This window comes from Eptatretus burgeri, chromosome 5, assembly GCF_056783735.1.
Source record: "Eptatretus burgeri isolate ZD-2024b chromosome 5, Ebu_testis_v1, whole genome shotgun sequence".
Lineage (NCBI taxonomy): Eukaryota > Metazoa > Chordata > Myxini > Myxiniformes > Myxinidae > Eptatretus > Eptatretus burgeri.
This window is the reverse complement of record NC_140965.1, coordinates 40,557,874-40,573,618: the sequence shown is the minus strand read 5'-3', so window position 1 is coordinate 40,573,618 and position 15,745 is coordinate 40,557,874. Positions and strand designations below refer to the sequence as shown.

General features: G+C 44.7%; 1 protein-coding gene across 2 annotated transcripts in view; it reads left to right on the top strand.

Annotated features, from left to right (window-relative positions):
* The window catches only part of MAN1B1 (mannosidase alpha class 1B member 1), a 119,665-nt gene that overhangs the window by 36,925 nt on the left and 66,995 nt on the right, over positions 1 to 15,745 (top strand). For both annotated transcript variants that reach the window (XM_085881560.1, XM_085881561.1), the window contains exon 4: positions 5,157 to 5,263. In XM_085881560.1, the coding sequence (XP_085737686.1) occupies positions 5,157 to 5,263 (107 nt within the window). The remainder of the gene's footprint in view (positions 1 to 5,156; positions 5,264 to 15,745) is intronic.

Sequence of the window (15,745 nt, the reverse complement as noted above, 5' to 3'; positions counted from 1 at the left end):
AAGACACGGACTTTCGTCCTCCCGCACAGGTACCGGCAGCGCCACACCCCATGATCCAGTGAATCCATGACTCCCCAGGCCCGACCCAGACGTCTATTGACCTCTGACTCGCAGCCAGCAGAGACATGAATATCACTGCCAAGGTAAGTGAATCACTCCACGACCTCAACATCCTCACCACAAACAGACACAGACAGGACAGCAGCATCCAAGATGTCACCGAAAGCCTGGATCTTAGTTTTGACCCAAGAAACCCGTAATCCCAACGGCTCCGACTCCTCATTCAGCACCTCGAGGGCCTCCAAGAGGATGTCTAAAGTCTCCGCAAAGATGACTGCATCATCTGCAAAGTCAAGGTCCGAGATCTTGACATTCCCAAATGACGCACCGCAACTTGATCTCTCCGACATCCTCCCTAGAATCCAGTCCATACAAGTGCTGAAAAGTGTGGGGGCAAGTACACGTCCCTGACGAACTCCAGTAACAACTGGAAATAAGTCAGAGATGGTACCACCACACTTCACAGCACTCTCAGTACCAGAGTAGAGTTCAGACATCAGATCGATCAGTTTTGGTGGCACCCCACGAAGACCAAGAATCCTCCAGAGGACATCCCGATTCACTGAATCGAACGCTTTACAGAGATCAACATAGGCTGCAAGCAGCCCCTGCCGAAACTCTCGTCTGCGTTCGGTGAGGACACGAAGTGCAAGGATACGGTCAATCGTTGACCTCTTTGGTGTAAAGCCTGACTGCTCTGGACGCTGGTGCTCAAGCAGATGGTGGCGAACCCTATCGAGAATTATCCGAGCAAAGACCTTGCCCGGCACTGAGAGCAGCGTCACCCCTCGGTAGTTGTTGCAGTCTTGGCGATCACCCTTCCCTTTCCAGAGAGGGACAACAAGGCCCCTCTTCCAGTCAGTTGGGATGATGCCTGTGTTCCAAGCAGAGCACAAAACTGCATGCAACGACACGAGTGCAGCATTTCCACCAGCCTTGAGAAGTTCGGCATGGATGCCACAGATCCCTGGACCTTTGCCCCGTTTCAACTGGTTCACCGCAGCCCGTGTTTCCACAAGCGTAGGTGGACCACAGTTGATTCGAGGGTCAGCAACAGGGATTGTAACACCCTTGACGTCCAACTCGACAGTTGGGGGATCAGCCTGGTACAACCGCTCAAAGTAACCGGCCCAGCGGGCCTTCACTTCAGACTCCTCTGTCAAGGGCCTACCACTCTCTGCTCGAACTGTAGTGCTCCGAGGGATGGGCTTGGATGAACGTAATGCGCGAATTCCCCTGTAAGCGGGACGAGAATCACCTGTCCACAGGTGATGCTCTACCCCCTCACAGATTCCTCGCACATAGGCCTCCTTGTCCACCCTCAGTGCACGTACAGTTTTACGCCTCAGCTCCCTGAACAGCTCAGCTCTGCCATTCAGCCTGGCCCTGTGACTCTGGTCAATGGTATCCAGTGTCCCTTGAGAGACAAAATTCTTCTTTGCCCTGCGGTGAGCTCCAAGGCATCCACCGGCAACATCAAGGACGGTGGTCTTGAAGGCGCTCCACAACTCTTCAGGACCCCCCAAAGCACCCAGACCCCCCAAGTGTCCACTCAGCCTGTTCGCAAACTCCTCAGCTACTCTCTCATCCCTGAGCTTGGCAACATCCAGCCTCGGCTGGGATGGTACCATTCTCCAGGATTTAAGGTGCAGCTTTAGAGTTGCTACAACAAGCCTGTGGTCAGTATTGAGGAACTGAGCACTCCGGTAGACCCTGCAGTTCTGGATCATCCTCCAACGACAGTTAATGAGGATATGGTCAATCTCCTTTGCCACACCGCCAGCGTTGGAATACCAAGTCCAGCGATGAGCTTGTGGGCGCTGAAACCATGAACCAGCCACCCTAAGTCCATGACTTCTTGCAAAGTCAAGGAACTTAGTGCTATTCTGGTTCATAGTTCCTGACCCATGGGGACCAACACACACCTCATAACCGTCCCTATCAGTTCCAGTCGATGCATTGAAATCCCCCAAGACTAGAAGTGTATCTCGTCTGGGGCACTGATCAACCACAGACTCGAGTGTGGCGTAGAATGCATCCTTCACGGTGAGATCACTCGCCTCAGTCGGAGCATGAACAGAGACCAGGGAAATGACACCTAAGGAGTGACGAATCCTTAATCTCATACGCTCGTTGACCGGTGTTACCTCAATTATCATTGGGGTCAGCTTATTGGACACAGCTACAGCAACTCCTTGGGTATGGTAACCATCAGAGCGACCACACCAATAGTAGGTGTAACCACCCACCATTATCTCGCTGCAATCCGGTCTCCGAACCTCAGAGAGAGCTGCAATCCCGATGTCCAAACGCTTGAGCTCAGATGATAACAGACAGGTGATCATCCTCTCTTAGGGATCGGACATTCCAGGCACCCACCCGAAGGGACTGCCTCAGGTTAACCCAAGGAGACCGCCGTCTGGTGGACGACACCTCAGCACCACTCCGACACACTCTCCCGCAATCTGACCCAGGGATGTTACCCCGTGGTTTCCCTCCTATCAAAGATTGGGGGTCCCGAAGGCTTTGCCCCAATCCCGTCATCCGGTGAGCTGCCCTGCGAAGGGAAGCTGCACAGGAGGTACTCCCACGGAGTGGGTTTTCAGATTTTTTTTTGCGTTTTTGCGTTTTGCGGAATGAAGGGTTTTACGGTGGCCGGAGTGCAAATCCTGCCACAAACCTCCTAATAAGAAGTGACCCAACTGCAGGAGGACGTCCGCAGACACAGTTGGGCACTAGATATGGATGGCCGTTGGCTCACAAGGAGCTCCTCCGCCCTTTGATATGAGGATTCTTTATTTTTTAATGTGATTCTCCATTGAGAGATGGGGCCAAAAACTATATATGGCATGATATTTCAAAAATGTATTGGGTCCGATTATATTCTCATGGATCAGGCATTTTGTGTAGTGGTGGAGGTATGTGCTCGACCGAGTGCCCTTCTTGTTTAATGCTGCAAAATATACAACTTGGAATGGTTCTGTGGTATAACATGCAAAGCCAGTATATTTTCTCTGTCGGTATACATGTATTACTTAAATATTCAATTGAATATCATATGGAATAACAGAAAACAAACAAGGTTTCATTCTTATTCTTGTGATTTATTCCATTGCACTTGTTACATAAAACATTTGTGTTAAAAGTCTTGGAAAACCACTTTTTTTTCCTGGAAAACTGGAAATTTGGGCTTCCACCACAGTGCGAACCCTGATATATACAATGTCTGTTATTACTTACTTGATCTGTTATCTGTTGTTATTACTGATCTTTGCATTGAGGTTACTGTTTCAGTTCCAAACATTGTACGTCTAATGGAAACGTTCCTCCTACCGGATGTCTTCTGTATCTCTCCCTAGCTATTATCACTTCTATCTTGACCTATCTGATATCCGGCCTGGTGGTGGTGTTGTTGTCGATGTCAGGAACTCCATTCTCCACTGTTTATTTTCTACACGTTTCCTCCCCACCCTCTTGAATACCTCTAATATCTGCTGCAATTTCAACTGCCCCATGTCTGCTTGCTGTGTGTCAGCTCTGCAACAACTAGTCATGGCATTTCAATTCTGTGGATCTGATCCAATCTATAACCTTTCCACTTTGGCTTTCTGCAACCAGTATGTCCTGCCCCCTGGACCTTGCAATGACTAATCCTCCATCCAAATTCTTCTGTTCCTCCTTTGCTCTTCTGGACATGTTCTTGTCAAAACCCTGATTCTGTTTGTGACATGGCAACCTCCACATACAGAATCTGACTTTTTGCATCGACCAACGAGCAAGGACTGCAATCTCCACTCTCATCATTGGGCTTACATCTCGACAGCATCTGATATTGAACAGTATAATCTTTAACTGAGAATACCATCCTAAAGTCTGCTTTCTCTCCTGCTCCAGTTTACGCCATCATATCTTTGGCTTTCCTATCCATCCTCTTCGTCCTGTTGCACGGAATCCTGTGATGAGGCTGGGGCAGTCAAACGGTTTGCTTTGTCAGCATGGAAGGCCACCCCAACTGAGGGGGGGGAAAAAAAAACTTTCGGTCATTCCATAAAGTTCACAACTGTGTGTGTATCCTGAGGCAAGCCAGAAAACATCATTGTCTTCTCATTCGAAGGTAGTCATGTGCAGCTTCGGTGCTGGCCCAGAAGGCATCAGTGCCTTTGCTCTCAAATTCTGTTCTCCTGCTCCTGCATTTCCTCTTTCAGCACTCTTGAGTCTGTCCTTCTTCAGCTTCTTCCTGTTTGCCTTGAAGTCAGCAAACATTGCCCACAAGAGGGTATAACAACAGCTCCTCTTAACTACAGATCTGTAAGCTTGCTTCCAATTACATGCAATGTCATGGATTCCATCTGATGCTGATGTCGTCTTTTCTCATTTTAAATGATTTCATGTCTGACCATTATTTTGAATTTTGGAATAGTCACTCAATTCTCGACATTATAATGCTGTTCTTGCTGCAATGTATGGAGGATGGTGCTGACCTCAATTTCAAACAAGATGTCAGACCCATCTCTTTCTGAACCTATTTTGGGCATTTAACTCTCTGGCATCTTGCTCTGCTTGGCAAGCTTGCTGCCTCTGGTATACAAGGCCACTTACCTGTTTGACTTTGACTTCTTCCACCCATTCAGTCAACAAATTGATATTGATGGACTTTCTTTTTTTCTTTTTTTAAACCTTCATTAACCCTATCCTACCGAACCCAATGCTCTTGTGGGTTACTGCTCTCTCTGTGTGTGTGTGTGTGTGTGTGTGTGTGTGTGTGTGTGTGTGTGTGTGTGTGTGTGTGTGTGTGTGTGTGTGTGTGTGTGTGTGTGTGTGTGTGTGTGTGTGTGTGTGTGTGTGTCCTCTATTCAATCATTTATTTGTTTGTTTCGTGTCCAACTTTGCTACACTGTCCTACTGTTGGTTCATTGTCTTTTTGCTACATCACCTTTCTCTTCCTTGAACCTCTTGTGTATAGAAAAAGAAATGTGGCAAGATATCCTGTTTTTGCTCACCTTCCTTGGATAAATTATTGACATAGGACTTGTGTTGCAATGCACATTGTCTTTCCACTTCAAGCATGTGCATTATACTGTCATGTGTTTCTGCAGTGGACAGTCGATCTGTTCCCAATGCTTGGGCTCCTCGAGAGAAACAGCCATCTCATCTGGAGAGGGGTGATCAACATGCAGATGGTGATGTTGGTGCAGAGCCACAGGTGACTGTTGTTGACAAATGCAATAATCACATTGGCAAGAGTCTAAAACTATTTTACCTGCCATACCATTGACATTGTTTGTCTTTGCTTAATTGTTTGGCATTGCAATGGCTTGTGATTCTGAAAAACCAAGATCAAATCCCATACATGTATGTACCAGGTTGATTTATTTACTCTCCTCATATCCCTGTAATATTTGTAATAGTACAGATGTTTGTGGGACTGGCTGACTCCACAAGGTGGTAATAATTGGGGACATTAAAAATGAAAGTAGTATATTATCTATCTATCTATATTTTTTGGCCTGTCTGTTTGTCTGTCTCTGTCTGTCTGTCTGTCTGTTATGTTATAACTTGAGAACGGATTAACAGATTGAAATAAATCCAACTATGGTGGATTCAGGGAACTCCAGGGAAGATTTGTGATGGAATCTTTTTTTTTTTTTTTAATCTATTTTTATGGGTACATGGGCATACGTGGCAGAACTGCAAACACCAACTTGCGACGCTGGTTCTTTCTGCACTACCAGGAATCCTTTTTCTTATTGATTAGCCATCACAGCAAAGGTTGGTATTTCCATCAGCGAAGCGACGGGTCTTGTATTCTAGTATATTATTTATAGAAGGAATTGCATTGGGTTAAGACATTTGGGATTATTGTCACGAAACCTAAATTACTGTAACCGATTGTCTAACCAGCAGGTAGGTGTAGTCCATACTTGCTGTCTTATTATTATTCTTGCTTGTGCAGTACAAGACTGTGGGGTTGCATCCTTAGCTGAGGGTGTTGCTGCACCGCTGATGTAATGCCATTCGTAGGTTAAGGCAGGAATTTGGAATTTGTTCATGGTGCTGGCAAGCCTGCGTGGGAGTTTTATCACCCACCAACTAATGCAGGCAGATGAGACACCAGGTTTCAAAGGACGGCAGACACATTGATGCCTCGCACTGCCTGTGAAACATTGGGATTACAGTTTCTAACCCAGGCTAGAAAGTTTTGAGGTTGGTGTGCGATGTCTGACATGTGGTTTCCCTCTCGGCTATCGTGCCAGACTTCAAACTTGTGGTTATTTAACGGAAGAAAATGAATATTGACAGGAAAATGTACACAGCAAAGCCAATAAGAATGGGTTCTTCTTTGCTTCTCACCTTCTTACCATCCTAAACATATATATGTATATATGCATATATATATATATATATATATATATATATATATATATATATATATATATATATATATATATATATATATATATATATATATATATATATATATATATATATATATATATAGTGGGGAAAACAAGTATTTGATGCACTGTCGATTTTGCAGGTTTTCCCACTTACAAAGCACGTAGAGGTCTGTAATTTTTATCATAGGTACACTTCAACTGTGAAAGACGGAATCTAAAACAAAAATCCTGAAAATCACATTGTATGATTTTTAAATAATTAATTTGCATTTTATTGCATGAAATAAGTATTTGATCACCTACCAACCAGTAAGAATTCCGGCTCTCACAGACCTATTAGTTTTGTCTTTAAGAAGCCCTCCCATTCTCCACTCATTACCTGTATTAACTGCACCTGTTTGAACTCGTTATCTGCATAAAAGACAGCTGTCCACACTCAATCAATCAGACTCCAACCTCTCCACAATGGGCAAGACCAGAGAGCTGTCTTAGAACATCAGGGACAAAATTGTAGACTTGCACAAGGCTGGGATGCGCTACAGAACTATAGGCAAGCAGCTTGGTGAGAAGGCAACAACAGCTGTTGGCGCAATTATGAGAAAATGGAAGAAGTTCAAGATAACAGTCAATCTCCCTCGGTCTGGGGCTCCATGCAAGATCTCACCTCGTGGAGCCTCAATGATCATGAAAAAGGTGAGGGATCAGCCCAGAACTACACGGTAGGACCTGGTCAATGACCTGAAGAGAGCTGGGACCACAGTATCAAAGAAAACCATAAGTAACACACTACGCCGTCATGGATTAAAATCCTGCAGCACATGCAAGGTCCCTCTGCTCAAGCCAGCGCATGTTAAGGCCTGTCTGAAGTTTGCCAATGACCATCTGGATGATCCAGAGGAGGAATGGGAGAAGGTCATGTGGTCTGATGAGACCAAAATAGAGCTTTTTGGTTTAAACTCCACTCGCCGTGTTTGGAGGAAGAAGAAGGATGAGTACAACCCCAAGAACAGCATCCCAACTGTTAAGCATGGAGGTGGAAACATCATTCTTTGGGGATGCTTTTCTACAAAGGGGACAGGACAACTGCACCGTATTGAGGGGAGGATGGATGGGGCCATGTATCGCGAGATCTTGGCCAACAACTTCCTTCCCTCAACAAGAGCATTGAAGATGGGGCTTGGCTGGGTCTTCCAGCATGACAACGACCCGAAACACACAGCCAGGGCAACTAAGGAGTGGCTCCGTAAGAAGCATCTCAAGGTCCTGGAGTGGCCTAGCCAGTCTTCAGACCTGAACCCAATAGAAAATCTTTGGAGGGAGTTGAAAGTCTGTGTTGCCCAGCGACAGCCCCGAAACCTGAAGGATCTGGAGAAGATCTGTATGGAGGAGTGGGCCAAAATCCCTGCTGCAGTCTGTACAAACCTGGTTAAGAACAAAAAGGAAACGTCTGATCTCTGTAATTGCAAACAAAGGTTTCTGTACCAAATATTAAGTTCTGTTTTTCTGATGTATCAAATACTTATTTCATGCAATAAAAGGCAAACTAATTATTTAAAAATCATACAATGTGATTTTCAGGATTTTTGTTTTGGATTACGTCTTTCACAGTTGAAGTGTACCTATGATAAAAATTACAGACCTCTACGTGCTTTGTAAGTGGGAAAACCTGCAAAATCGGCAGTGTATCAAATACTTGTTCTCCCCACTGTATATAATATGGTATTGCTGTTGAACTCCAAATGGTGAACACATGCTCATCTAGCGTCTTTTCCTGTTTGCGGTTCTTGAGCTATGGTGGTGTTCTTCATGGTCTCTGCCGACTTTCTCAAAAATAAGTTTTCCCGGTCGTTTTTTGTCGCGTTTTTTTCTGTTAATTTGTTGTCTTCTTCTTTACCATGTGTTTCTCGTTCGGTTTTGTTTAAAAACTTTTGCCAATTTGTGAGTATTCATCAAACTTTTCCATCAGGTTCCTTGAGGCCTTCCCTTAGGCTTATCCTCGTCTGTGTGCATGATCGTGTTTATTGTATTTTCTCCTTATTAACTTCAGCTTTTTATTTTCACCACCATCCCTTTACCTCTCTTTCAGTTCCTCCTAACTTACCCCCTGTTTAATGTCTTCAAAAATAAAAAATAAAAATAACTAAAAACATTTTTCCCTTCTCACCTTATAGTTAGGGAAATTTAGCAAATTGTATTGACCATCTGTGAAAAAATTGCTTACCAAAAAATTTCTTCACTAACATATTCAACTCGGTGTCTCCTAACACCTATCAATTAGTGCAAACCCAAATCCTTGTGGAAAATTCTGGGGAGGCAATCAAAGTTCGGGTGCTCTGAGGGCCTGCGCGAAAAAATTGGAAAATTAACTTTTGCCAATATTGACTCGTGGGATGTCGAACTAGGGGTTTTTGGGGTGCTGAATTGATTCCAACCATTATTTTTGAGGAAAAAAAACTCCTTTATCATATAAAATGTATTTTATTGACATTTTTAACAGAACTGTGCTCAATGGAAATGTTGCTTCGTCAGCTCTTACAACCTTATTCATCAAACTCCCCAGTATCTTCCTCGCTCCTCTTGTCATCCAGCTGGTTTATGTTCAGGCAAGAGTTACCATGATGGATGCCGAAGCAGAAATACACTTGACTCCTTGCTTTTTACAGCAGCACCTGAGGGAGCTGCAGTTCCCCGCACAGTTGCAGCTGGCAAGCGTCAGGAGGTACTCTGGTGCAATGGGGTCTGTAGAAGGGACTGATGCATATCCTAGCTCAGTGAGTTGCCCTCCATAGTCCTGGGCATCCAACGATGGACTTTGCAGCATCAGCCAGTCTCTAGTCTGGAGGTAAGCTCAGAGAGAGTGCTGTGCTGTGCCTCCTGTTGTGGGGGGGGAGAGTTTCTCAGGTTTTATGCTCCCAGTAGCAGCTCGCTTGCTGAAGATGTCGAATGTCAAGTCTTTGGAGGATTTCCCATGGAACATGAGCATGAAAAGATCACAGCCTGCTTTAATGATATCACCTTTCTCAGCTCGGATGTCCATAAACAAGTCCATTGCCCTCTCTGCTTCATCAGTCTTGCAGAGCTTGCTTAAGGCCCTGTCACACCTTGACGATTTAGCCAACATATGCCTGACGTGTGCAAAATTGGCCTAAAATGCCGGCACACGTCGAATGCGTTATGGGTAAGTTTGTATACGTTAAGAGCACGCTGGCATACGTCGAAGAACGCTGGTATATGTCGTCGTATGCTGGCAAACGTCATAGTTCGCCGAGCTGTTAGACAAATTTTCCATGCTTGAAATTTCCCGACGTATGCCAGCGTATGACTCACACGTTCCGCATAATGCTGGCCATAAGTTGTAGGCACGTTACGCAATCGTTGACACACGTCGACACCCGTTACTTGTAAGGTACTCATAAGTCGAAACGCGTCAATGTCATGGTTAGCGTCAGTGTTCCAGACTCCCTGGTTGTTGTTTTTTTTTCTTCGGTATGACGGTCATGTTGACACTTCGATTTCTAGTGCGATTATAATATCATATAATTAAAAGGCTGCCGCTCAACGATTTAAATCATAACCGTCATACCGAAGAAAAAAAACAACAACCAGGGAGTCTGGAACACTGACGCTAACCATGACATTGACGCGTTTCAACTTATGAGTACTTTACAAGTAACGTGTGTCAACGATCGCGTAACGTGCCTACAACACGTTACTCATAGGTTAGAAATAAGTTTCGGGTACGCTAAACATTACCTTGACGTGTTTCGACTTATGAGTAACGTACAAGTAACCTATGTCGACGTGTGTCAACGATCGCGTAGCGTGCTTAGAACTTATGCCAGCATATGCGGAATGTGTGTCGTACATCGAGAAATTTTCAACATGTTGAAAATTTCTCGACGTACTCGGCGAACAATGACGTATGCCAGCGTACTACGACATATGCCAGCGTGCTCTTAACGTATACAAAACTTACCCATAACGTATTTGACGTGTGCCAGCTTGGTTCGGCAAATTTTTCATACGTCGGCATACGCTGGCTAAAACGTCAAGGTGTGACAGCGGCTTCACACTTCGATGTCTAGTGCGGTTATGATTTGAATCGTCGAGCCGCAGCCTATTAATAGCAGATGCAACGTGATCGTCGGCGATACGCTGCCGCGCTATGCATAAGTTAGACTATCGTCGGGCATAGGTTGTGAACGCCAACAACATGCTCAGCATTCGTTGGTAAAAGTTATCTATATGTGATTAAAACGTTCTGTGTACGTTACTAATACGTTATGCATACGTCAAACACGTTATTATACGCCCAAAAATTAAAAAAAAAACCAATAGTTCAGCGTACGCCAGCGTTTTACATACATTTTGATACGTTGCCATACGCTGGCTAAAACGTCAAGGTGTGACAGCGGCTTTTGCAAAGTTGGTTTGCGAAACCCAAAAATTGCAGACTCTCTTATCGCAGCCAGAGAAGCTGTGCAAGAAGATGAGATACCTCCGGTATATCTCTAGGAGGGCCTCCCGGATCTTTCCGGCATCTTAAGATATTTCTTTGGCTGTCGTGAGGAAGATTGGATGGTCTGCAACATGATGAATCAGCATAACCAGGACATCTGTGTCCTCAGCCCTCACCTCGACAGGGGACTCTCTTGCCTCATCTCGAGCTGCGCAGACTATGGAGGTGTCGGCATCATCGGAGCATTGCTGTACACTGATTCCATTCCTACCAAATGTCTCAGCAAGGAGCAGAATGAGCTGGGCTTTGTTGTTCTTGTTATCGAGGAACTTGTCTCTTGCAATGACAATTTTGAGATCCAGACGAATCTGAATGTCACAGCATGCATTCTTTGTTCGTCGCAAGTGGTCATGGTCCTTGGTGCAGCTGCCATATCCGTCAAAGATCACCGTTATCTGGAGGCGATGGTTCCCCATGGACTTCACAAACCGGAGGTAGCTCTCGGCAACATCCTTCCAAGTAAGATTAGCTTCCCACTTGACATTGTGCAGGAGCCACCCACCATCAACCACAAGGGTTGTGCAGGGGTTTGTTCGACAGGTGCCACACATGCCTTCAGGGACCTTGCTAGGGCAGCCTTGTCTAGCTTTCGCAACTTTTGATTTTTGTCAAACAGAGACATCGGTTTTGGCGTCAACTCAAAGCGCAGAGCTTCTTTGGTCTTGACTTCACGCTCACTGATGACAATGAGGCGGTTGAATAGCTTCAGTGAGTCAATGACCAGCTTCTCGCCATTGACTTTGGGTCCAGATCTGAGGCTTGCAAGTGATTTGACCTTGTGTTTGGTTACCATTGCATCCACAACAGTTTTCCCATCCATCTTAGCCTGTATGGCTCTGCCAACTTCTTCTGCTTAATCAGCGTTGACTTAGTCTTTGGGAGTGCTGCTGAACCCGGTTGAGAAGGACATCAGAGTCTTCTTGTCCCGTGTGGCATCGAAAGGGTTGACTTCCTCCAACCACCCAACTATGGTGTTGACAGCATCGTTAACTCTCTTCATTTGGGCTCTTTTAACGTCGGTGTGGACAGGTACCGCACATTTGACCATGCTTCTTTCTAGCTCTTGCTGAATGAACGAGAAGTGGTTCAGAGTCTGAACCCAAGACTTATGAGAAGACTCATTCTGAAAGCGGCCTCTGTTTAGACCACCGGAGGATTTTGGCTCACGCATGAGTGTGGTTTCTGTCGTGATGTTGGTCCATGTGCTGGACCATTCATGGTCTGAGAATCTGAATTCTACTGAGCATGAGCACAAGTATAACCAACAATATAGCAGTGGTTTCTAAAATGTTGTATGCTGGTTTCAGCACATTTTGAACAATCTGAATCAATTGAGTCAAATTACCACAAAACACAGTCTGAGATATCTAAAAATGTATCATATCAATATTTTGCAGCTAGGGATTCATTTTTCCTCAAATCTAATGGTTGGAATCAATTCAGCACCCCAAAAAACCCCGAGTTAAACATCCCACAAGTCAATATTGGCAAAAGTTAATTTTTCCGATTTTTTTTTTTTTTTTTTTTTCTCCCAGGCCCTCTGAGCATCCGAACTTTGGCTCCCCAGAATTTTCCACAAGGATTTGGGTTTGCACTAATTGATAGGTGTTAGTAGACACCGAGATGAATACGTTGGTGAAGAAATTTTTTGGCAAGCAATTTTTTCCCAGATGGTCAATACAATTTGCTAAAATTCCCTAACTATTACACGTCCAGTAACCAACCACATGTCTTCCTCTTCCTCCCATGACTCCTTGCCGATCCACCTTTCCAATCCCAATTTGATCGTGAAGGTATTCACCATACACCTTCACAATTTTTTCATCAACCTCTTCCTTTACTCGACCTTTCTCTTGACTAACCTTAAAATAAAAAAGGTGTTTTAAAATGTTCCAACTTCCTCTTTCTCCCATTAGTGGGGGGGCCAGTGTTTTCCCGTTGGTTTCAAAAGTTAATCTTTGGCCACTGATTGGACTGTTCTGGAAGGATTTAACTTACCAAAAAATGTCGCCATTTTTTTGGGTGATTTTCTTTATACTTTTCTCTCAATTTCAAATTATGGCCCAAATCGTGCTAAATAATTTCATTATATTACCCCAAAATACATTCTGTATGCAAAGCAAACACCCAATATATTGCTAAAAGTAATATAATAATTAAGAAAAAACACTCCTTTCAACAACTCAAACTTTATTTTGGTTTTTTGACTTCTAAATTTTAAATACAGTGATAATCTCACAGCTCAAACATGTTTTATTTAGTTATTTCAGTCCACCATCTGGCTGGTTCTGGTCAGCTAATGCAGGATAGAACTTCAATGTTCATTTAGTGTTTGTGTTCATAGTTAGATGGAAGGATCTCCTTCTTCATCCTCTTCAATTCCTAAGAGTGCCTGGTTGACATCACTGCACACCTCCTCATCGGCTCCACACAAACACATCTCGGAGCAGTTGAGGCCCTGTGACCGACAGGAACAGTGTGATGTGCAACTGGTCTTCTTGCCCCCACATTTGATGAGGTGAGTAACTGTGGCGAGAGCTGGAGGATCCCTTGTTGGTACTGGTACTAGCGTATCCCCCTCTTCCTTCCACCCATAGGTTGTTGCTGGTGGTAGCTGAGGGTGAGGAATGTTATCCTGACGCCACACCATGGCCTGGTAATGTGCCCAGGCAATGGCTTCATCTAAGGCTCCTCGTGTCGGAGGTAGCTTTTGAGCCTCCAGTTGTTTCTTGGTGAAAAGCTTCCATCTGAGATAACATCCATCACAGTGTTACCAGGCTCATAGAGCTGGCAAACACATGTCTCAATGGCTCGTTCAGTGTCAACTTCCAGCTTCTCGGACGTCCCTAAGGCAGCAAATGCAGATACCACCTCCATGGAGCATCTGTGAAGTGCTTGCCAACAGGTCAGCTTCCCCTTGCCTGCAAATCGACCTGTTACGTCAGCTCCAGAGAAGGCATGAAATCCTGGTAAGGCTTCAGCCTTTGCATCACCAAGTGCATTCACAATTGGTCCCAGTGAGATTACTCGCTCCTTGTTCCCCACACCAGTGACAAAGTATGTGTTCCTGCAGAGCTGATGGTAACGGTGGATTGCAAGGACAAAAACGTCAGTGTCAGGTGACTGAATGTAGAGTTCTGTTGCTCCTCTTCAAACAGCATCCAGACTGTGCAGGATAAGTCTCGTGTCAGCTTCTTCTTGGGAGCTGCAGAGATGTTGAACATCCATGGAGTTTGAGAGGACCTCTTGCCACGAAGTCACTATGAAGACTTTGGGCTTACCCTCAAAGTGGTGGAGAGCTTTCTTTGCAAGATAAACTGTCAGTTCATCTTTGGTTGCGGTACTGGATAGGAACTGCTTTGCTGACACCTTGCCAATTTGTGTATTGTCTGTGACGAGGTAAGCAGTTGCTGGCTTACGACCCTGGCGTCTCTTCCTTGTGGCCTCTTTCAGTGAAGTGGGAAGATCATAACTGTCAAAGACTAGATGGAGCTCATCATATTCTCTGCACTTGCTGTCCAGTGTAGCTATAAAGTGGTCAGCCCATTGAGCACATGTCTTGACCCAAGGTGGCTTACCCATTGCCTGGACAATTGCCATTCCATCAATTACAGTTGCCTTCCTTGGTGTCAAGGGAACAATGTCATTGGTGACATCCTCTGGTTGCAGATCAACACTAATTTTGTTTGGGAGGTCCTCAAGTACAGCCATCAGCTTGCTTTTGTCTGTGCATGGTAGGAGTTCACCACTCACTGTGAACAAGGCTCATGGGAGATACGTGAACTCATGCTGGCCAATACTCTCCTTGAGGTTCATCTCGGAGCGTGAGCGTGCAACTATCAACATGCGGGCAAATGGTGATCTGTCGTCCTTGAGCTCCACTCCCTGATCAGCCACTTTGTGTTTTACCGACTTCCTTGCACTTTTCCATGCCTTCAGTTGAACCTTCTTCATTCTGGCCCAGATACTGACCTCATTCGTGTTGATGCGTTCCTCAACAAAGTTGGCATACTTCTGCTGCCCAATGTCTTCTTGGTTGCACACATCTTTCTGCACCTCAGCTGGCATCACAACCTTTGTGATGATGTTGGGCAGGTCTTCACACTCGTACTTCATAGGATTCATGGACGATATGAACACAGTCTTGAGCCGAGCAATGTTCTCTTCCTGTCTTGTCCATACAGCCAGTGACAGGTCATGATGTTCCTTTCATGTAGTTTTATGTTCCTTTAGGTGGTCCTAAACTTTTGCAAATGATTGTAGATGTGTATTTATTATTTCTCAGGCCTTAACTATCATGCAAAAGTTAGCTGAAGAGGAGAAAGTGAGATCTCAGTATTATATGCTGGTTTGGATGGGTCGTGGCTGTGAAGTTCAACAATAAGTTAGTTGTATGATCATAAACAGGATAAACAGACATTCTGTAAGGAAGACACTGTTAGTTCAGATTGAATATTTGTCAGAAACTTTAGAAAACACAATGTAACATTCTGGCACTCCAGACTCTGAAACAAAGCATGATTAATACAGTACGTTGGGTCAAAAACGACCTTTCAGCTTTGACGTTGTGTCAAGGTTACTGAAGGTCCACAGAAAAAATGGCGACAACATTTTTCCACTTCCTGGCAATGCTAAGAACACATTCATAATAGTTGCAAAAAATTAACATGCAAAACCAACCGGAATCCCAATCTGTTACGTCCCCCCCCCCCCCCCCACTACGTGCGGTTTTCTCTTTTCTATCATAATGCACGACTTCTTTTTCAAA